The 23,787-nt window shown below is 38.2% G+C and overlaps 1 protein-coding gene across 16 annotated transcripts in view; it reads right to left on the bottom strand.

Moving 5' to 3' along the window:
• Nucleotides 1-23,787, bottom strand: part of BNC2 (basonuclin zinc finger protein 2) — a 341,926-nt gene that overhangs the window by 195,624 nt on the left and 122,515 nt on the right. For 2 of the 16 annotated variants that reach the window (XM_075741084.1, XM_075741087.1), the window contains exon 2: nucleotides 12,272-12,330. The exons of 11 other annotated variants lie outside the window; for them this stretch is intronic. Coding sequence is in view for 2 of the 5 variants with exons in the window: in XM_075741078.1 (XP_075597193.1) it covers nucleotides 10,387-10,443 (57 nt within the window). In the remaining 3 variants the exon portion in view is untranslated. Of the gene's footprint in view, nucleotides 1-10,386; nucleotides 10,455-12,271; nucleotides 12,331-14,450; nucleotides 14,701-23,787 lie in introns of those variants that run through there. 3 more of the 16 variants (XM_075741085.1, XM_075741083.1, XM_075741078.1) reach the window with 3 other exon arrangements.

Below are 23,787 nucleotides of genomic sequence, written 5' to 3'. Positions count from 1 at the left end.
CTGTCAAATTATAACAGGAACAATATCTCCCCCAAACAAGTCTGATCATGGTTAATTACAATGCAGACCAGAGAGCAACCACAATTATTCATTATTACAGGAAGTACCTTATTTAAATTTTATGGAAATTTGCACTTGCACTCCAGTATGCCTGGGAAAAAAAGGGAAAAGAACCCCACTCACACAAGGAAGGACCTCAAACATCTGAAACATCACATATAAACTGGGAGTGAAATGTTGCCTCGATATTTACATCAAGGCTTCGCAACGGTGGTATTTACTGAGGAGTCCAACTGGCATGCAAAATTGTTCTCAAGTAACTCTTTTTAGTTTAATCCTAGGAGTTGTAAACACCAGCAAAATGCAATGAAGTGTATTTGAACTGGAAGAAAAAAACCCAAACCTATTCCTGTAAAGATACAGATAGGTAGATAGATAGACAGACGTACAGATATATGCACAAGCTGCACTGATCCTTTACATTAAGGACAACAGTTCTCCTTGATGCGCTCCACAGTGCAATAAAGTTTCAGGTTCCAAACCTGCAGACGGGAAGAAAGGAGGGGCAGAGGGGTGGGGCTGCTTTAGGGTAGCCCATCAGTACCAGCATATCAATAAGAGCATATCATTAAGTCTCATTGGCATAAGCAAGTATAGCAAGGTGCCAGGAAAGAAAATGCTTCCACACGTATGGGTGTGGGTAGGGAAACACACTTTACTGTGCACTGGGGCGCAGCCTTATTTTCTTCTTTTTGCATTCCATATGTGTAACTGAAATAATTCTGCTGATTTAGCTTTCATTCAATTTTCCTCTAACAATTAGCTATATATCAGATGCTGGCTTTACCCATCCCATTTATGCTTTGAGCTATCATCTCACTACAATTGAGAGTATAGGCTTCAGAGCGTAAATTTACATGAATCATTATTCTGGATAACATGGGCAGCTTCAGAAACAGGTTTAACTTTGCTCTAGTACGTCAGGATCACAAAAGATCATAAAAGATAACCCTAGAGATGAGTTAGCTAGTTAGAAAATGGTTTCCAAAAACATCCAAAAAGGCAATTTCTCCTGAGATCATTCCACAGATCAGGTTTACAGCAGAGCCCTATAAACACTTGTGACAGTAGCAATGGAAAGGTGGGATGAATGAGCAAGGGTGCTAAACCATACAGGAGCTAGGATGGAGAGAGGGTGTCTTTGCTATCAGAGAAACTGAATTCTGAAAAGTTCAGAGCAAGAGGGAATAAAGCATTAGAAATAATACAGCACACTGAAAAGTTCTTCATCAGTACATGGACCTACAAACGTAATAAACATTTTCAGCTGCTAGATCCCCCTAACTAGCTGTCCATAAAGTCATATATAACAGTAAGAGATGAGTGACAGTGACAATATTCATCACTTCTTAGAAAAAGCTTTCCATCTTCAAGACACTGCCTAAACATTAACAAACTATTGCTCTTCCAGATACGTACTGAAAAGACAGCAGGGCTACTATTTAAGCTGGAAGTGAACTTTAATGACTGTTGCAAGCTTGCCATTCTGCTCGCACTTCAGGATTATGCTTGTTTTTATATGTTAATAAAACATTATATACGCACACATAGACATACTAAGATTTACACGCATTTCTGACCCTGCTCACTGCTCTGCTGTGTAGTATTTAAGAATTTAGAAACACCAACCCATTGGCCACCATGGCATCATCTCCAAGCTCCCCTAACCACCACGGAAAACAAATAGGGCCTGGATTACACACTCTAAGTGTGTGTGTGTATATATAAAAAAAATATGTGACCATAGTTGTTGTGGTGTGTTTGGTTTGGGGTTTTTTGTTTGTTTGTTCATTTGTTTGTTTGTGTTTGTTTTTTTAAAAAAATATGTCAAATCAAAAGTGAAAAGAGAGGGTTGGACAAAACCTAGCCTTTAAAATCTGACAATGTTTGGATCAAGGGAAACATTCATATCCCTTTCAATGCTGCAAGCATCTTGTTATTTTTAGTAGAAGCAATGGCAGTTTCCAGAAGTTGCAGACCCAACTCACAATGTTCACTAGGCAACATCAACGCACACGCAGAGAAAATAAGGTTCTAGCCCACTGCTCTCCCTTCTAACACAGTTAGCACTACTAGCCCTAATTCTGAGAGAACCTTCCAAACCTCTCTTGCAAATCCTCTCTATTGAATGAAATAATGACACATATAGATTCCACCAAAATTCAAATTATGTGCATCTCAAATCCATACTTTCCTTATTATCGTCTTGAGTCACCTTTTAACATTATTGTTGGAGTTCTCTACACTGCAGGTTGTCATGCAGTGATAGTAGAGCTAACATGCAAATGAACTCAGGCAATGAAAACATCTTGAATGACTCTGGAGCAGTGAGTTCTGATGTCCAATGGCAGAATTACCTTATTTTGCTCTTGAGAAAAGCAGCCCACACAGAGTTTGTGAACCTGCAGCTGGGCTGCTTTTGGTATGCAACCTAATTGGGATTGCTCTACTACAAGGCACACTACTACACAGGCAAACTGAAACTTGCATTGTGAAAGCTGTTTTCAAATTAAAAAAAACCGCCAGTGACCAAGAGCTCCTAGCTGCTAAAACAAAACTGAAGGCTGTCTCCATTTTTCCATGGTTCATCTGTCCTAATTCTGAGCATAAAGCTAGACAGGAAACAAGTTATATACACAAAACCAGTGAGTTGCATGCTTTTTCACCTCACAAAATCAATGCCATGTGGACCTGTTTCTTCACCGTACACTCTGGATAAATATTACTGTGCAGGTATGCTTTTACCATAAAAACAGTGCCAACCAAAAGATGGCTACTAACTAAAATGCGGGTTGAATGTCAAATTAATATTCCTTATCTATAGACCATTTTGTTCACACTCTTTTTTCTCTCTTAAATGCTTCAACATTGTAAGTACATTTCCTATTAATGTAGCATGAAACTTGTAGTATAAGGGATTTCTCACCTATTGCCTGGATCATGTCACTCCCCTCTTTGATGTGGAAGGTAAAGGAAGCTGATTCAAGTCCAGGCTCTTCATCCTAAACTTCAAGGCTCTGAACAACTCTGCTTCTGGCTACATTTCTGTTCCCCACCATATTCCTTTCATTCTGCTCCCTGAAGCCTATAGCCTTCCTCCTCCCTTGTCTATTTAGGCAGCTTTTGTCTTCAGACTTTCTTCCATGTCCTTTTTTCACACCTGGGCAGTCGCTCTCACTGCATTCCATTTGTTCTTTAAAACAACTAATTTCTTCTGTGAAGCACAAAAACCTTAAGCCACCTAGGGAAAGTTGTCTCTGTCCTACCATTAAACGTCAATCGGAATGCTCAGAGAGACAGTCATCCTAGGGCCACTGTGAGTGTTTCATGACTGGATCACTCTGAACATCTGTTTAGGTTATGAGTGTTTACAGGAGGGCCCCATCTAATATTGCTTCTTCGTTTAGTGCTAAGTATACTACCACCCTTAAATTAAACACATTTTTAATGCCATCGTTAACAAACAGTTTAAAACTTTTTCCTACAAAAAAATCTTTCTGTCATTGGCCGCTAATATACCTATACACTTTTTTTTTTTACAAGAATTTAAATCATTTCAAATGTAAAGAATGCCTTCACAGAATAATATTTACACTAAGGCATTCTCAAAAACTTGTGAAATAGGATGTTTAGGATATTCAAGAGATTTAGAATTGAATCTATGAGCAAGATATAACAATCTTCTACCCTCACCAGCAGGATTATTAAGCAGAAGCCACAAGAGAAAAAATGGATGGTCTGAACAAAATTTTAGTCTCACCTGGAAGGAGAAAGTTAAAATATGACAGATCGATTGAGAAGTCCTTACTGTGGAAAACAAAGTTGGAACTGACTTTTGTTGAGACATTATGCCTAAAAACAAAATAATAAAAAAAAAAATAATCCTGAAGGCAAGAAACCCTTTTTCTCACTGCCATTGTTTGTCAAATATCAACTGTGCAAGACACCTATTATGTCCAAAGAACTTAAAAGTCTGGAAGACAAATACCAAAAGACAATTTACACTGTGAAACTGAAGAGAGAATTTATTCAGGCAACTTTCTTCTGCATTTCTATGTAGTTGGGGTTTTTTTGGAGCTTGTAGGCCCAGAAAAATGAGTATGTCTTTAGGAGGCACCAGAAGAAGGATAACGTGTCAATCAGATTAGGAGATTTTCTGTGGCAGAGAGATGGACACTAAGACTACACAGAGATGGCAATGGAGGAAGGACATAAAGGCATTCCAGAGCTATCACAACAAAATGAAAGCAGAAACACAATTTGATAAGGCTAAAACAAAGTACCAGGTCCTATCTGAATGTTTATGCTTTCCCTAGGTAAACCATTAGTTTACATTGAACCCTTAACCTCAGATGGACTAAAAAGCAGTAGTGACCTGACACATGGTTGCAATATTCCAGCAGTACAAGTCAGCTTTCTTTGTGATGGACCGAAGGTTCTATGGCACAAAGTGTGCGTGTTCAAACACCCAGCCCCTCCAGCAGACATTCACAGCTCTCAGAAAAATCCATTTCACAATTCCATTAAATGGACAGAGAACCCATGCTTCGCATCAAAGTCCTCTCATTTTGGGCAGTCTAGTAATTGAAATCCAAGAATGTATCCAAAGAATGGACAGTCACAATGTTTGAAACATTATGTGGTGTATCACCACCAAGTGCAACATGGCAACCACAGCTGACCTTTATCTAGTTCAGGTATTCACTTTCCAGAAACCTACTGCACAGGCAAAATTCAGTGTTTGAAATGAAGCATTCACAGGACCAAAATTTCCTCACAGAATATAAAAAACCACATATTTTCCAAGACTCCAGAAACAGACCTATTAGATCCACTATTAACTGTAAAAATTAAAGTTAGGGTTTTGTTTGATTTTTGTTGGGGTTTTTTTTCCCTAAATGAGTGCCAGACTTTTATATGGGGTTATTATTTTTCTTATCTAATCAACTACCACAATCTGAGTCACCAGTTATGTTCTCTTCATAACAAGACCATTGTTTTTTTTAGTATAATCATTGGCTGCTGTACTTAGGTATCGCACAGTCACTTTGATCTGTGACATGACACAGGTTTATTCCTGTGTCTTAAAGCTCCAGATATCTTAGTTACTGTAATGCACACTTTTGCAACCACTGTCTAGCCCAGCACGCTCTAAACTACAAGGGACCAAAACACCACAGCCAAGAACACTCATTTTCTCGGTTTCCAATTTAGACCTGTATCTAATTCAAAATTACCATCCTCATTTTCAAATTTCTTCATGGAGGCAAAAAGACTTAATGAAGTACCTTCACATGTGAATTTCCAGTGGATCTGAATGCATTCCAGTGATTCATTTTGACAATGTATTTTAACACCCTGCAGCTACCAAATAACATGGTCTCAGTCCTCACTTCTCTTATGGGTCCTTTTTCTTTCCACTTGCACTGTTCCATGTACATGAGAATTTCTCCATTACCCTTTTTCAAGCCATTAAGTCATCTTTGTTCAGCTCTCCCTTTTTACTTTCCTATTCAGTGTCGCCAGTTCAACCCCAGTGACTTTTAATTTTCCATTACTGCATCTTTCTGTTCTTCTTTAACTAAAGTACCCTACGTAAACTGGCTCACATCTCTCTGCATTTATATTCCAGCTTTTCTTGCTCCTCTGCTTCAGGGATTCTCATGCTGCTTAAGAGCATGGACAACATCTTAAGAGACAAAATGCTGTGTGGACCACTTCTCCTCCCATTTGTGCTCATGTGGAGCACCTCCTCTCCCACCTGCAGTTACTTAACATCCCACAGTTATTGTATACATGGAAAAGTACCAGCAGGAAAATGTTCACTCAATTCAGCAGCAGAAAGCAAAGAAAGCCAGTACAACATGACTAGCGAGGTCTCCAGAAGCCACCAGTGCTTCTTGGAACATCGAAAATAAACGACTGTGTGAGCTGTTCTTCATCCCACTGCTTTTCTACTCATGATCATCACTGTAACTGTTCTAAATAATATGCATAGCAATATAACACAAAATAATTTCTGGATCTGTTCTGCACCTTAGCTCTCCAGACTCCCTGGGCTCCCTTCACTCCTAATTATTATGTGAAACAATCCATTATATTAAGTTTCAAACTAGATCTGAATTTTCAAAAATGGTCTTGATATCTGCAGAACTCCAGGGTAGCAGACATAAGTTTTGCATCAGTTTTAGACATATTAAAAGTTGAGGACTTTTTATTGATTTTAAACTATAAAAATTAACAATACAACCAGCACCATATTTCAAGCACTAGGGAAGGCAAGAAGGTGGAGACAGTACTCAGTGTTAGCTAATAGATACCTGTACACACAGAAGCTCCCTGAACAGATCTTAAGTCACACAAAAACATGCAGAGAAAGTTTATCACCCAGGAATTAAAAATTATTCTCTGATAAATTTAATACAGAACTGTACACTACAATCTGTTTTGTCATCTATATTCCCAAGTGGTAAAAATATTAAAACCAGGTTGAGAACAAGTATAATTAGGCAAGCATTTAGTGTCTTTCATTTCATGAATTCTAACATTATCCAGGTTTGTGAACCTTGTTTGACTGATGGGAGAATAAATGGAATTAAACTGTTATTACTTTTATTAAAAATAAAATTTGTACCTTTTTTTTTCAATTCTTTTATTCATGTGCTATGGTGTAGATGGCAGGCAGTGCATGAGGATTCAAACACTTTGGACTCTGTATGTCATGCAAATTCATAGTTTGAGCTTGTTTGATACTGTGCTGACTGCTACTAAAAATTTTGAAATAATGTTCAAGCTTTAATGATTGGATGACACTTGTCTGATACAAAGCTAAATTTCTTTCTGTCAGAAATGCAGAAGTGAATGAAAAGGGTCTTTAAAGTGTCCCTCTCTGATCCCCGGGGCATGGCAGTGCTGAGAGCACAGCTACTGTGCAATATCTCTCTCAAAGGAATAACAGCTCTGTGTGAAGGAGCTATTTACAACTTGCTTTGTGTATCATCAGCAGAAACAAAAGAGAGAACAACAAGCATAAAGGCTTTTCCCCATCTATCCCTCCTGACCTTTATCTCTCCCACCCACCCAGGAAATAAGGGGAGGGGGGAGCAGGGGGCACAGCCTTTTATATCAATAGGGAGTTTTGAGGTAATACTTATTCTGAGGTACAGGAAAAATATCTGCCCAACCCTTCATTCCTTTTCTCCCCACACCGATATGGACATACATGTACACATTGCCTTTCCATACCAAGTCTGTCCAGGGGCAATAAGGACCTGACCATGGAATAAATTAGGAGTGATGTTCTTCTGACCAGGGCTTGAAAAGATAGGCCAAAGGGAGAGAAGCTGTGACAAGAGGTAAAAGTGAAAGACACTTCAATGACTAGTGCAGCTAATGCAAAATGCCTGGAGCCATATGCCTCTTCTAAATAACGAGACTCAGAGTGCCTTTTGAGGCCAGTGCCAGTGACCATCAAGGAAAGGTTATGAGTAATGGAATTTGAACAGTTCATAGGGAAAATCCACAACAGACAGAGTACCAGTTAGAAGACATGCCACCACTGTGGGAATGTCACTGTCACTGTGTTCTCTAGTTCCAAAGGGGCTTGAGGGCTGCTGGAAAGCACCTCGGAGACTCCTGGGGAAGCTCCAGCATGTTCTGCAGTCCCACAGATGTTGCCAGGAGTCTGGATACCAGGACTGAAGCACAAATTCAGGAAAAGGGGGGAGGATAGTCTCCATTTCAATTCTTTTCCTTATTTCATAGAGGCTATTTCTGTCCTTTTCCTCTAACAATTTTTATTCTTTACCTAAGGCATGCTAGACTACAGGCTGATGCTTTTGGGTTTTTTCCCTCATTGGAAGCTTCTGCTCATTGGCCCATTGACCTCAACAGAACCCTTGTCATGACAGACAGGCATGCTTTCAGAAACACAGAGCAAATGCAAGGATGAATCAGCAGATGGTCCCCACACTCCTGTAGCAAGCACAAAAAGATCCAAGAAGAGGATTTTTGAAGCAGGAGGCAAAGCTTGCAGGACTTACTTCAGTTCTGACATTTAAGATACTACAGTTGGAGTAGGCACCTGTGCAGATCAAGAAACTTAGGTACAATTACCTGTGGGGGCTTAAGGACTTTGGCAGAAATACCATTTCACTCAGTAGTGTAACGACACTTTGCATATCTGTACACTAACTACCAAGAAGGAGAGATTTTGAATACGGTATACAATGTTTTCATCACTAACAGAAAATTGCAACAGAAGATGCAGCCTGGAAGAAAAATCCCAAGAAACAAAGCATGGAGACAAAAAATGAATCTCTGATCCAAGAGATACTGTGATAAGAAATGCATTGTTGAAGGCTATACTTACAGCAGGTTCCAAATTTGCCGCTATCCTACATGTTGCTCTCATATAAAACATTACAAACATGTTTTCTCACCAACAATTTAAAGCATATTTTGTAAGAAAATCCAATAGATAATTACCTATTTTCCTTCCTAGTGCAGCTTTCTAAGAAATGGGCAGTATATCAGTAATAAACTAATATTAAATTAACAAGTTATTTGGGACAGTATATAATGACATAGTCTTTGGAGCAAGATCAATGAATCAAGGTGTTTTTCTTTGTAGGTGAGGCATGAATTTGGTTGTGGAGAATGGAGGAGGAAAAGAGAGTAAACACGATTTGCTTCATGAGAAATAAGAACGCTGCCAATACACACCTCTGTTACTGAGTACAGTCATTAATTTAAAAACTCTTCCCTCTCTGTTATACAACTTTTTCAAAGGCTTAAAAGAGAAGTATTTTAATTGTGCTTTGCAATTAGATTGTGTCTAAATTCTTCATCACGTTCTTGGTCAAAGATTAATGGGACTTCCAGCAAAAGGATTAGGAGATTATATCCTATTGGATGGAACAGAAATGCAGTAAAATTCCCCAACAAAGAGCACATCCTGGGGCTCTCTATTTTTTTGGAGGATGATGAAGAATCTTCACATTAGATGTAAGTTTGGATTTGTCTCCTCTTCCTAACTTTCTGTCATTCTGAGGTCTACACATAAACCCTGTTAATTCAAATTGTTGCAGATTGATGAAATGTTTCTGAAGTACTGGAACTGAAAGAGGCTAGTAACTTACACTTGCAGTGTCTCCCCTGTCTGTACCAGTTAACTGAGCCCATCTCAGACTGTGGCAAGCACCAGTTGTTTGGCAGTAGGGAGGAAGACTAGCTAAATAAATAAACTAAATATAAATACCCTAAGTTTTTTAACAGTCACTTAGATAATGGTAGACGTGTAAAAAGGATTCACAGAGTATGCATTACTCTGTGAATCTGCACAACTGTTGGCATATGTTTTATAGTCCTTATCCCTGCTCATCCCACCACAAATAGCACTAACCAAGTGACAGTGTTTATGCAGCACTTCTACTGTGAAAAATCATCTCACATGCAAGATCAAAACAAGAACTAGCTGAATTTATTTCTTAACATTTTATCACCCTTCTTCAGTTTCCAAGCAAGGAACAACCTGTTTGTTTGCTTCTCTCTCTTTGTTAAAGCAAGTCTACTCCCCCGAGAACCTTATTTATTTATTTTAAACCTGTTTTTACAGGCCTGTTAATAAAATGGGGATGTGGTGGGTGCAGGTGAAAAGTAGTGCCTGGAAGTGGTCTCAATACATTGTCAGCTGTGGTGCCAAGGAAGTTCAGGCTTAGTCCACACCCAGAAGATGTGGCAGGGGGGGTGTGTTTCTGCCTTCCACTTCATATCCAAGTCTAACCAGGTAGAGGAGCAATCTCCTGAAAACATACTGCCTAAATGAAAGGATATCACTAGGTCTGCCTACAGGTCCACCCTGTCCTGTCCAATGCAGTTCTGAAGATCCTTGCTTAGGTTGAGGTTGTGCACTTACCTAAAGATACAAGGAAACAGATAGAAACAGTCCGAAAATAGCTGAACTTAATAATTCACTAGCAAAGAGGCTACATTCTAAAACAATTTTGGAAAATATTCTACAAGAAAAGAAAATTTTCCAAAACTACTATGGAATTTTTGTCTTCTCAACACTGAAAATACCTGATCCCTGAAAATATATTTTTTTCCCTGACAGAGTAAAGAACAAAAAGTGAAAAGAAATTAAAACATATGTGCTCGCTGCAGTTTACAGTTTATTTCTGGGCCTTACCACTGTCTGATTTTACCACTGATTCTGCCACTGATTTTTGTGGGCACAGTCAGACAGTAAGTTCTCTCAAGTAATAAAGCTAACAAACTATCAACATTGCTACAAAGTCAACATGAAACAACAAATAATTTATGTACCTTTCTGTCAAAGTTTTCCTGTAGATACATGTATACATTGCTTCTTCTGTTTCTCATTTTCCAGTCTTTCCTAATGCAGACTCCATATATAAGCCAAGTACATAACTAAGCACATGAAACACCACTCCATGCCTAAATGATTTGCTTATTCATAGCCCAAATATCCAAATAATTTTTTTCAAATTTGGCCTTGAAAGAACTTGTTAACAAGAATGATTTACATAACAAGGTTCAAAGCTATGGGTTTTTTTTTTTTTGAGCTACCTGCAACATAAAGTGTCGCAATTCTTCAAAACTCTAAAACAGCTGGGAAGATTCTGACCAAAGTGCAAAAGAATATACTGAAAACCCACAAAACAAACCCCACATCTTTAATAGAAGTGGAAGCATGGAAAAATTCATCTGTAAAAGTGATGAGAAGTCACTGATTTTTTTTTTTTTTTAATTTTTTTTAAATTCAGTATAGTACTGAATTTTAAATAGTACTCTCACTGCCACGTGAGAATATGGTATATAAAGACTGGACTTAAAGCTCTATGTAAAGAACTGTACAACCGATAATGTTCAGTCCTGTATCTTCAAGATTTTTTTCTTTTGATTAACTTTTCTTGTTAATGCACACCATTAACATGAGAGAGATACAAATTCATCCTTAAATGATATCTCAAGACCTATCAAGAAAGAATTCTCAAAATTACAATTTAAACTTTCTTATTATTGCAAATAAACAATCTTTCTAGAGAAAATAAATATAGGTCATTACCTTTCAAGATCTGTCTTTATTAGGACGGTTGCATCAAAATATATGAATCCATATAAAATGTGATCCAGTTATAGTAGACCAAAACCCTAATGTAGAGATATTTATACAAGTTCTACCCATGTTCACACAGATCTACTTTTTGAGTTCAGGCACACAAGTGAATTATCATGGTTTAAAAAATTGTTGCATATCAGCTTAACCATGGTACCTAAATGCACGTGCATTTATCGCTCACTGTAAATCTAAGATAAAATGTGGACGATTAAAGTTCTGTGCAAGAAATTTCTGCTCACACATTTTTACCTCACATTTGTTGTGGTAAGTGGATGGAGTTAATTACTGTAGCTCAGCCAACTTACAAAACCAGATCATATTGTGAGCCATCATTCATTGAATTACTGGTTTAGTTCAACGTAGTTGTAGCAAAATTTAAACTGGTTTAAACAAGTCTACATTAGAGCTTATAGTAGCATAATTAGATGAGTATATACATGCATGTATATATAGATGTCTATACAAATGTATATATAGATGTGTGTATGTAGATATATGCATATGTATGTCTGTGTATGTATATGTATGCACCTCAAAATAGCTTTTTTTTTTATTTTTTTGGTGAAGACCCAACTACTAGAAGCATCAAAGTAAAATAAAGTGTTAGTTTCTGCTTTATATTTGCAAACCAAAATATAAAAGCCTGAAGTCAGCGTATTCCAAAGTATCAAAAGGCAAAAAAGTTTATGTTACATGTATTATTTTTACTATCTTCGTCTTTACACCAGCCTCACTATTTTGTGAAATCCAAAACATGCTTAGCAATTAATGCTTAGCAGTCTCTGCAATTCCCAGCCAATGTGTAGTGTACATACATTATTCTCTTTTTAACATAATAGTAAAAACAAAATGGTTCTCTACCATTTTGCACCTTGAGTAACGTGACTACAAAATGTATGAAATGGTAGTTCTGATTTGAGTGGAAAAGTCCGAGTTAGTTGTACATCCACATTACTATGCATACAGACGAATTGCATCTTCTGATCTTAAGATAATTTAAAAACTTTGGTTTATTTTGACATCAGACTTGTAGCTAGCAATGTAAAATAAGACCTTCTGACAAATTACCTCTTTTCAGAATGGTATGTGAAATCTATTTGCAGGGTATTTCCAAAGTTTTCTTCATCCTAGTTTTTAGGAAACAGTTATAATTTACTGCAATTGACTTGGGAAATTATTTTTAACAGTGACAAATAGTAGTATAAAAAATACTTACATACATTATATGACCATATATCACTGGCCACTTATCTTCGATAACTGTCATTTTTAAATTTTCATTTGCGAATCATTGTAAGTAAACTCTTAACAGTTTTTACTCAACATAGTTTAAAACAGCTAACACATACTCAAAGTGCATATTGTTTAGAATTTATGAAAGGTGTTAATGAGGGTTTCTGAAATTGGAAGTAATGATTCCATTCATAAATCATTCTTTTCCTTTATGGCTGACTGCTTGTTGAGTTTATGACCCTCCATAAGCCTTGTCAATTTAACTGTTTAAAAACATCACCACCAAACCATCATAAATGGGAACTAATCAGATTAACATCTTGTTTATCTGACAAAATTATCTCTTTTTATGCAAGCAAAAGAAATAAAGCATACAGCCAAATGTAGATGTCCTAACAGTTCTTATGCAACAGATAACATGGGATATAGTTTATTATAGGTTGTTTGGGGATCTCTTTTCTTTCCTAACGTTACACTCTTTAAAGGAAAAATGTCATGTATAACTGGATTTCCTTGCAGATGTGTGGAAAAATGAGAAATTATAGTGTGTGCATCTGCTTTATAGCATAAAAGATTTCAAACGAATCAAGTATTTCTCTTTGCTGCTAAGGTATACTACACTAATTTTTAACTGCAGAATTGAGAAGGAGTGAATTATGCGTATCAGTAAAAAATTACATATGTAAACATACACATGTACAGACAGGCTATGTACATACATGCATAAGATGGAAGAAGTTCCTCCTCTCTTTATAAAATTTTGTCTTATTTTAAGTACATTAGACTTACTTTCTCTATTTTTTATGCTAACTTGGCAGTATTAAGCATCATTAGTTTTTATGAACTCTTGCAGATACAAATCCTTGCATGCAATGTTTGATATCACTGATACCGTATCATTCAGAAATCAAATATATAATACATGGCCAGATGAACCCTTGCAAGAAACCAAACCGTCTAGCAGTAAGAATGCTAACAACATGAGCAACAATAAACTTAAGTTTATACATAACCTTTGAAGTGACATGGTTATTGCAAAAGACTGTTGGCAAGACTAAATCTTCTCTGTGATCTCTGTGATCATTTCTCACTTGCAAAACAAAAAACCTGTCACATCACTCTCTAGTGTCACACAGTCTGTAGCACAAGTATCTGTGCTTATATGCATACAGCATTTTTGCACCCAGACCTAGATGTTTAGATAAAGGTATAACACATAAAGATCTAGAGCATTTTGTCCCATGATTGACCAAATCAGTCTTCACTTACATCCTTGCTGCTTCTTTGACTTCAGTGACTTTTTACAAGAATACATGCTTGAAGTGTAAGAGAGTTGGCTTGTGTGTGTACATGTGGGAATGGCACACAAATCCCACGAAAAACTTGTCTAAACACAGGCGCCTACTGTCTTTTGTGAAAACAGTCTGATTTTTAGAGATCCTGGCTACTCAGAAACATCACTTAGGTCCCAATTACACTTCCATTTGCATATCCACACAGATTATTTTCACACTAATCACCACATGTACATACAAATAATTATAGTAGAACATTTACTGTAATTTTACCCTACAAAGAGCTCTGAACTGAGAGTTTCACAGTAATTTATAATAAAAGAAGTTAAAAATCACATATGGAACATGACTTGAATAGCCCGAGACCATATGAAAACACAGAGAAACTGAAAAAAGTCTAATATGACTCAAAAACAAAATTTCTTTCCAAGGACTGTATCTGTATGGCTGTTGTTCCAAGCTCTCTATTCTTGCATTATTAAACAATCCTGTTTAAACTTTGCTGGAAGTCATTAGTTACAACTGATGCAGATTGGATGGATAAGTTTATTCCCTTAAAGAAATAAAATCTCGCAAACACACAGCATTGTTATGTTTCATTATTTTGTCCTTCTGCAGTCTAAAATTAAATCCTCCTGAGTCACGTCAACCATTAATACAAAGAGATGTTTAAAAAATGTAAAAAGGAATGCGGGAGTAGTAATGGTAACATACAGTACCATGAGCTGCTTTAGCCTCCCAGTCAGTGGTGTACAGTTAACAGATCACTCCTGGCCTTCAGCAGACAGGGGGAAAAAAAAAACCCTTCCTCACCACCCCCCCTCCGCGGGCTCTGGGCTGGGGCGCGGAGCAGGAGGGGGCCAGGGGAGAGGTCTGTCGGTTTACGGGAGAAGGCAGCCCGGCTCCCTCCCGGTGCATTCCTTCCCCTCTATCTCCCAACCTCTTTGCATGTGTCTTGTCATATTTTCTTCAGCTGCTAATTGTCTGGACTGCGAGATTTTAAACAGCCGCAGCTTAGGAAAAGCGAAACCCATCTAAGTGACTATCGCAGCCCGTCAGCTTCGCGCTGCCGGGTAAAATTTTCCAGGGGAAGTGCTGTTCTGATAGTTCCCGAGTCTCTAAGTCACCCTCCCTCCCCCTTTCCCCGCCACACACACTCCCCTTGAGGCCTGAATGCACTTGTGGCAATAAAACATTCATGCGACTTGGAATTTTAACACAATGCCATTTCCCTAGTTTAACCTGAAAGGAATGCACTAGTCACAACAGACTACATCATCCTGCCATTAAGCCCTGCCAAGGAACCGCTTTTTTGGCTGTGCTGGGCCAGCTCTGACGGGAAAGAAGTACACAGACCCACACACAGAGCACAGAGGGGCCACCTCTGCTTCCTCAGCCTTATCCAGCAACACCCTGCTCTTAACCATGACCCCCGGCCTGTTTCAGCGCTGTGACAGCCCTGTGATGCATGTGTCACTTCAGGACTTCTGCAGAGTCACAACACTGAGCAGGCAACTCCAGCGTTTCACTGACTTGCTGCTCTGTCTCAACAGGCACTTGATCATCTGCCAGAGGGTGGTTGGGATTTTTTTTCCCTTCTCCCTTTTTTTTTTTTTTTTTTAAATTTTCGAGCATTTTTTTTAAACATATATACTATTGTTATCATTGAATTTTCTCTGTTTATATCCCAGGACCTTTCCTCCACTTATATACCCTCCTCCCATCCAAACAAACAAACAAACAAACAAAAAAAAGGAAAAAGGAAAAAAAACCCAACAAACCCAACCTTTCCAATTGCCGGTGGTAATTAGGTTATGATTACTGACAGAACAGTTTGCTTAGGAGACTAGTTACCAAAGCTACCAACACTTTGGTATTCTAGTGGCATTTTATTTTTTCTGTAATTAAAGAAAAGGGGAAGAAAAGGCAGAAGTATTTCCTTGATGATTTACAAAGAATGCTGAATGGGAAAAGGAAAACATTAAGTGTATCATTTGCCCTCTGTTAACCCTTTTGTGTAACGACAGGATTGCTGCAAATACAAATCGGAAGTGTAGTGCGGTAGAACACTGTGCACAAAGTATTTACCTGTCATTTTGATTTTTGAAACTACAAGCACAGATTTCTAAGACCTGAATTACTTACTTTGTCTTGTTCTGAGTGACAGCACAGCCACCTTCACCAAAAAAATTTTGGTGCTCCTTGCCCTTCTTCAATACTTGCTTTAATTCCTCTGCAGCTGAATTACCTTTGTTAGAAGCGGACAGAGTACACCAAACGAACAGGCAAGGAAACATTTTCAAAAAACTGGAAACACACCCTCAGCTATTTTGTCACTTGCATTAAAAAGGCAACCGATACCAACTGTCCTTGTGTCCTTGTTCTGTCCCTTATGCAGGTCATTACAGATGTCTGTAAACCAAATTAGGAGATAAAAGCATTCCTTGTTCTGCAGAACACAACATTGATTGTAACTCATGAGAGTTGACTAGTACTCCCTCGTGACTGATTATCGTGTTATCATAATTATCGACATGCCATTGTGGTTCCACAGATGCTTTACAGAAAGACCCAAGAGGACAGGTCCCTCTGCTCAAGGAGTTTACAAAGGGAATGAGGCATCACCACGTGAGCAACAAATATAGGGTGCAAACAGAAGAGGAGGAGGAGAAAGAGGTTACCACATCTGAAAGCCCAGGAGTAGTGCTTTCGTTAGATAGCATCTCATTCTTCTGTCATAACATCTGGAACTATATCGCCACATGTAATCATCCAGTCAGTGGAAATAAGCACAGGTTAGGAAGATATTTCATCAACACACCACAGCATCCAACTGCTGTATTTCAAAATGCCCAACAGATTAACAGGTCTATTGATGAACAATGCCTTGTGTCATTGGCCTTGAAAATAATTTTTCTGTGATTTTTCCATTGAGAATCATTTTTTCAGAATGCAAAAGAAAGCAGCATTCCTTTGAACTCTAGGTTTGTCTAACTAGTGCATACGTTTTCAGGAAATTCAAGCTTGATTCTCTGTTTTCTAGAACAACAGAGATTTTACAAATGCCAAAGCAGCCACAGTGAACAGTGGTTATTATCACATACTTCAGAGAAAGAAATCTGATGTTGGACAATTATGGGCTAGGCTGCCCACAGAACAGACTTTTTATAATCTCCACCCTGTTACAGATTAGTTTATGGCATGACGTGAAGATGTAGATAATCTGAGGGGTGGGAAAACTGCAGTTTTGCAAATGATGTTCAGGTGTCCACAGAATTTCCTTCTGGTTATAGCAAATAATCTTGACTTTTGGTTTAAATTACAAGTAGTACTTGTGTTAGGCAATAAGGAAGGAAATAATACAAAATATTTTTCAATATGCTTGGCTATCCACAGTCAAGTTTGCTTTATGTTTACCATGAATATATAACACAGCAGTGTAAATGGTCAGTGTGAAGAACTGCATTTGGAGCAAAACCAAAAGTTAAGTGAGCATATAAGCAATCAAAGCTGTTCCATTGCTGAAGGCAAACAATACTTTAAATTTAGTCTATGGATGATAATATACTCACTCAGAATACAAAGTTCCCAGAAACTGCTTTTCTGTTCTGAAAAATCTGACCTTTTTGCTAGAGATCCATAGTTGTTCTTTTAAAGGTATACTCTTGCATTTCAGAAAATTTTCAGCATCTAAATGACCCAAATCCATGAACTGGTAAAAGATTGCTATCTTTTTAAAGGGTCTACTTTTAATTCTACCTAGAATAAGTGTAAATGTATTCAGCATTTATATACAAGGCTGTAAAGTTTACAAACCTATGCCTGCAGCCTCAAATACATGTACGTGGCCCACGCTTTTTAGTGCTCAATATCAGCTGTCCGTACTTATAATCACTTCTTTTCATTTAACAGGGTTTCTTCTCATTCAGTCCTTCTGATAAGGACCAACTAGTAATTTCTACTAAATTCTACTTTATACAACACTATTGAGTCTTTCCTAATGGTCTTCCACCTAAATGAAAAATCCCCAGTCTCCTTTCTGTCAAAATAATCTATTAACAGTTCACCATAGCACAGACTAGTCAGGTAGAGGGGCTGCCTTATTGTATCATATCCATTCAAAAAAGGAGGATAAGGGGTAGATAGTAGTTTGTATTTACCTCTGCTTTATACAGCTCTGTTGTATCACAGCAATTCAAAAAGCAGGAAAACAACCAATGCTTACAGTATACTTTGGAATAAAATTTACTTGAGAGGCAGTAGAGTTTAGATTCCTCTTGTGACAATGTCTTTGACATTGGGTTGAAAGATATACCCAGATATTCTAGAGTATCAGTACAGAACACTCTTGTTTGTTTGTTTTATGGATGCCTAAAAATTTTCTTATGATGAAATGGGCATCTTTACAAAACAGATACAGACTGATCTCTAGGATATATGATCTGCTTCTAATTATCTTTCACGGGCAGCTTAGACACAAATCTCAAGGAGCATGTAACTACAGATGGAGGGAACACAGCTATGCTGCAGGGGGATTGAGAGGTCTTTCAGTGCTTCAGGATTAAATACAATTACAATTTAATCCTGACTAAAAGTGTGACAATGGTCTGTTTGGGGCTACTGGACAATTTTTTTTGTACCAGAAGCACTATCATCACCGCAACAAAAATTAGGAAGCATACACACAGCACAAGCTCATGGGTCTCTAGGGCATAGCTGAGAATATCTATCAGTGATGATGTATCTTGGAGTTCCTGTCATATTTTCTTGCCTTCAGACAGATGTTCTCACGGACTGACTTCCATACAACTTAAACGTCATTCCAGAATTAGTTGACTTTCTATCTTAAGAGTGGTCTGATTCCCCTTGACCTCCTAGACACCATGAAGTAATATAAAGAAGTGCCAAGAGGCCACTAGGCTGCCAAGGCAAAATTGAATACTTAGAAAGACACTAAATGAGGCACCATATCCATTATCTTTTTCAGATCCTCAGAATTCTCAAGGAGTTGAAATTAATATAATGCAGGATAGGAAGAAAAGTGATATCCTTGGTTCTTCACCGCTCTACCTATTTCCAACAGCTGACAAAATGTCTGTCTGGGAAAGATGAAAGATTTCCACTCAAGCTCATCTCTGTAGAAAAACCATCAATGGTACCCATTGTGTATACATTTCCCCAGCATATACCAGGCATCTTACCACTTCCTAAATGTATCACAGAAGGCTTGGTTCAAGCTGTTCCAAATAATACTCAGTTCTGAACACTTTCAATGAGAAAGAAAATGCTCTTCCATCCTGACGCATTCTTTAAGCTTGCGTCAGGAACAGCGGCCTTGCATGTTATAAACTACGTTTTCTTTAAGCTAATCATCAGTCAATCCTCGGATTGGGTGAAGGTAGCAGGCAGGTTGTAAATGTCTAGAAATTTCTGTGCTCCATTAACCTTTAATCTGCTGACAGAGTAGAAAGGAGATAGTAGAACATTAGAAAAATCAGCCCTGTCAATCAGAATTCTGCCTGTAGAGAACATGTTGGGAAACAAGAGCTACACCGAAAAAAAACCCCTCAGTCAACCATTTGAGGGAGGATGCCTGGAGTATTGGGGGTTTGGCACAAAACCAGAAAGGGTAAGATAGTGGTCTGAAGAAAGAGAATAGACTATGTAGAATGAAAAGCCAAAAATCAATATTACGTAGTATCTCTGAGCAATATGAATAATATTAATTCCTTGACGGAGGATGGTCATTTAGCACCAACAAAAGCCCAGTGAAGTTGCAAGAGAGTTAACATCTGGGTGCCTGTCTGACTCCTCCTCCACAACAATAAGAATCTTTTCCTATGTAGGATTTGGAATCAATGCAGGGGTTAGTGCCAGAGGAGACAGCTGCAGAGTCCTGAGAAGGCAGTGAGTGAGTGAATTCACATCTTCAGTTAAAAGTTTTCTGGCTGCTTGTTCAGGTTCCTACATCTCTGGAGAAGTATCTGAAATGACAGTCCTCTGCTGAGTTCATGGGCCTTGGATGCTGAGGTATCAAACTAGTACAACCCTTCTGTTCCTCTTCCTCTGAAGAGCTGGAGTGAACTGCTTATTTGGTTGCCAGGGGCTGGCTCTGGGGGCCCCCATACCACCATCTGCGTGGGAGCTTTCCCAAGGGGTTGAATACCGACTTCTTCCCAGGCAGAACTAGTGGAAACATGTGCACCTTCATACAAAAGCATAATTCTGCGAGAAACTCGCCTTTACTTGACGTGGTAGCAAATGGCTGCTTGCACTGGGTAGGGAAATTGGGCACAGAAAGAAAGGCCGCTATATGAACTCTGCTATTTCCATCAACTACTTTTGGCTCACACACAGAGATCCACATAGTGCGTTCAGGGAATTAGGCAGTTCATACGAAAGACTCTTTTATCTGAAGCCTGGCCACCAGCACTCCTTTCCTTTGTCCTTCCATCATGGCACTAAATAAAGCAAGGTCTAGAAAATTCTCTCTCAAAGCTTGGTCAGTACTTGTAGGACAATCATAAAATAATCATAAGGCAGGCCTACATCTATTTCAAATCACTAAGGGTTGTGCAACTGGATCATGACTTGACATTACTGACAGTCTTTTCAGTAAGCAAGAGAAGATTCATTGTTACTGAAATGAGGTTTGCACAGTGCAATGGCTAAAATGTAGAGAACGCTTTGACAAAGGAGCTGCAGTGTAACCTGTCATTCATGGTTTTTTCTTATTGAGCAACCATAGTTATGAACTAATGTCTACAAATTGTTCCTCTTACTAGGAACTCACAGTGCTCCTGGCATCTTTGGCAAAAAAACAGTGCACAAAAATATGAAATAACAGAAGAATTTAATCGTGGAACGCTAGCAATACCTCATATTAAATTCTCTACAGAGACAATTCAGTCCCTGTGGTTAGAAACAGGAGTGGCATTTAGAAATTCAGTTTCTGCTTTGCCATAGTACTCAAGGTAGTAACTTAATTCTCTATTTGGGTGCCAGCTTCCACAAGAAATAAAGTCCTATTCCACAAAATTTATGTAACACGATTTTCTATTTTTTTTCTTAAAGTGCTTTCAGATAATGTGAAAGAAGAGGTTCATGATAGGTTTTTTTTACATCCACACATATACTTAAAATTTCTCTGGCGGAATATATATAAATGAATCTCCAGTCAAATGCATATCTCTGACTCCTTCTACACAAGTCCAATTTCTAATGTGTTACTCATAAAAATAATAAAAAGACTGAATAAAAGTCTTTATTATGAACTGCAAATTTTTTGTATTGTAAGGCATGACCACTCTGGCCATGTTTATTGTCACATTAGCTATGGTGATAGTCTATTCTCCACATTTGCTTGTTCCTTTATTGTGTTCCAGTTAAATTCTGCAGTTTGTAAGGACAAGACTGTGTTGATTTCTGTATGACAACAGAAGATGTAAGGACATCATCAACCAAGGCTTCAGTTCAACCATTGCAAGGAATAACCCTATTGAAAATACAGAACTGCTGTCAGGACACTGGTTCTCAGCCTTGTGAAAGACCCTGCTTAAAATCTGTGTGGCTGCTACAACTGCTGAATATCTTACTTTTTTTTTTCTATAGCAAGATGGCACAGGTACTTCTAGCAGCTTTAATATAATCCACGATATTATACATTCCTGATATTAAAGAATAGGTGTTACACATTTGAACTGAACTTGGGACAAGGAAGGAGAGACCTGTCTCTTTTAACCGATGGTATCAGTATTGTGACTAGCTTTGTTCCTATCTGGTGATCTCTTCCATTAGTCCTTCTGCAGATCCTTGCTCTTATTTCACCTTTTCCTCCAACAGAGTCCAGAAGCTTCTGCCAAAACCACCACAAATTATGCCTCGGCTGACACTAGGTGCTCTGAGGGCATTTATGCAGCATTCATTTCTGCCAGGCCCCTAAGCTGAGTGTTATCACTTGCATGATTAAACCAGTCTCCAATGGTTCAGACCCCCACTTTGCCTGAAATAATAGAAATATATCCATCTGCATACACTGCATATCAGATGCACTTCAGCATGGCATCTCATGTTTATGTAACGTTTACACAGCAGGGCACACTTGGTTTGTCCTCTGAACGCTGCACAAAGTTACAGTGGCAGTGCCGGCAGTGCTCTCTGAAGAAAGTGACAATTTCTTGCAAAAACACAGGAAGACCTACTGTCTTCCCTTTCTACTCTTTATCTCATTCATGATTTCAATTAGCCTCTGATAGTCTAGTTAAAAGACAAAAGTTGTTTAACCCCCTCAATTCTATGAAGCCATAATTCTAAAACTGTTACCTACCAAAAAATATCTCTATGGAACCAGAACTGATTACTCAGCCAGGGCGTTATGCTAATCTTAGTCTGTTGAGTTTAGGTTTTGAATGTAAGCATCTGAATGCAAAGAACACTTTTTACTTTATATTTGAAAGCTGATAAAAATTTTGCAAATAGCAAAATACATTAGTTCTACTGTGTTGGAAGCCTAGTAGGTGCGTAACCTTTAAAAAGATAAAATGTAAATAGGCAAGGAATCTAATCCATGCTTTCATGCAGCCAAAATGTCTCATGGTGTTAATAGCAACTCAGATTTTCAAAATATGGCCCCTAATTAGTACTGCAATTATTAGAAGATTATGCTAGTAGCTATAAACAAAATAGGTGACCAATGTGTATCTTAGCCTGGCTGAGATTTTGAACCCTGGTCACATTCTGTTTCTGGTGCCTAGAAAAATGTACCACTCTTTTCATCTGCAAGAAGAAAAGGTTTCCCAGAAACACTGTATCCCAAACAACAGAATTTGTTGTGTTATAAAAGACAGTAAGGAAAATTTCTGTTGATTAGTCCTGATATTTCCATTATGAGAAGCATAGCATGGGACAGAAATTACCTTAAACTCTCACAGCAAACAATGGTAGGAAAAAGATAATCAAAATAGTGCAGGAATAATGAATGTGCAGAATAAAAGACTGTCATTTCACTACTCAACGCTAGCTCTAGAAATCGGGTTCATCTATGCCAAGGAAGCACAGATAAAAATATGACCATTTTATTAGCCATCTTAAATGAAATGTAATGTTAATTTCATGTACATAATCTTCATTACTGCAATACACGTATTACTAGTGTAATTTAGCCAATCAGGGCATAGCTACAAATCTGTCAGGTGCCACCATGAGAAATGTAAAGTATGAAGTTGCACTGAAAACGTTAAAAGTGAATAGTAAGATAGCAGTAATAGAGACAGGCTGAGAGAGGAAAGAAGGGGTGGGAAGAGGAAAGCCTTAAAACCAGCTAATTACAGTCAGAATAAAAACCCCACATTATAAATAGCATATTTCAATACAGACATGTAAGCACAAACTATCTTTAGATCTGTGCAGACATTCATTAATGAACAACTAGACAAAGTATTAGAGACTTTAAAATTCAGACCTAAGATACTCAGCTTAATATTGCATTTCAATAGCTTTTCTGACTTGACATATATTCCTTCTATTTCTTCTCTCTTCCCCCTTTGACTCAGCTGCTGTACGGAAGACCTCGGCACAATGCAAATTAAATAAAAGAACAATGTGCAACTTCACTAGAGAATGAGGCTAGTAAACGCAGCCATTCATCCTTGCAGCCCATCGCCTTCGCCCCTCCGCCCCCTGCTTATTCCTTCCCCAGTCCAACCAAAAATATTACGCACACACGCACATGCATATACACACACGTGCATATTACGAGCTTTATGCAATAAGAAATATGTTAATTTACTCAGCTCGGCAAAGCACATTTGGTGAGTGTATTACCTGGATTAGCTAAAATAACAGAGGGGAAAAGCTGGGGTAAGCAGGCTGAAGCCCTGTGTGTGGCCAAGGCAGCGGGAAGCAAGGCAGAGGGAGAGAGAATGAACCCAACAACACAACAGTGGAACAGGCAGCTGGCCCGAGATGCTAATTCAGCGCTTTAACAAATCAATGCCACTTGAAAAGTACAATGCGAGCCCTCACTGGGTAGATGTCAGGGGACCAAGAAAATGCATT

The sequence above is a fragment of the Balearica regulorum genome, chromosome Z (genome assembly GCF_011004875.1).
Source record: "Balearica regulorum gibbericeps isolate bBalReg1 chromosome Z, bBalReg1.pri, whole genome shotgun sequence".
NCBI classification, from domain to species: Eukaryota; Metazoa; Chordata; class Aves; order Gruiformes; family Gruidae; genus Balearica; species Balearica regulorum.
Note: the sequence above shows the minus strand (reverse complement) of the source record. Positions and strands in the feature narration are given on the sequence as shown.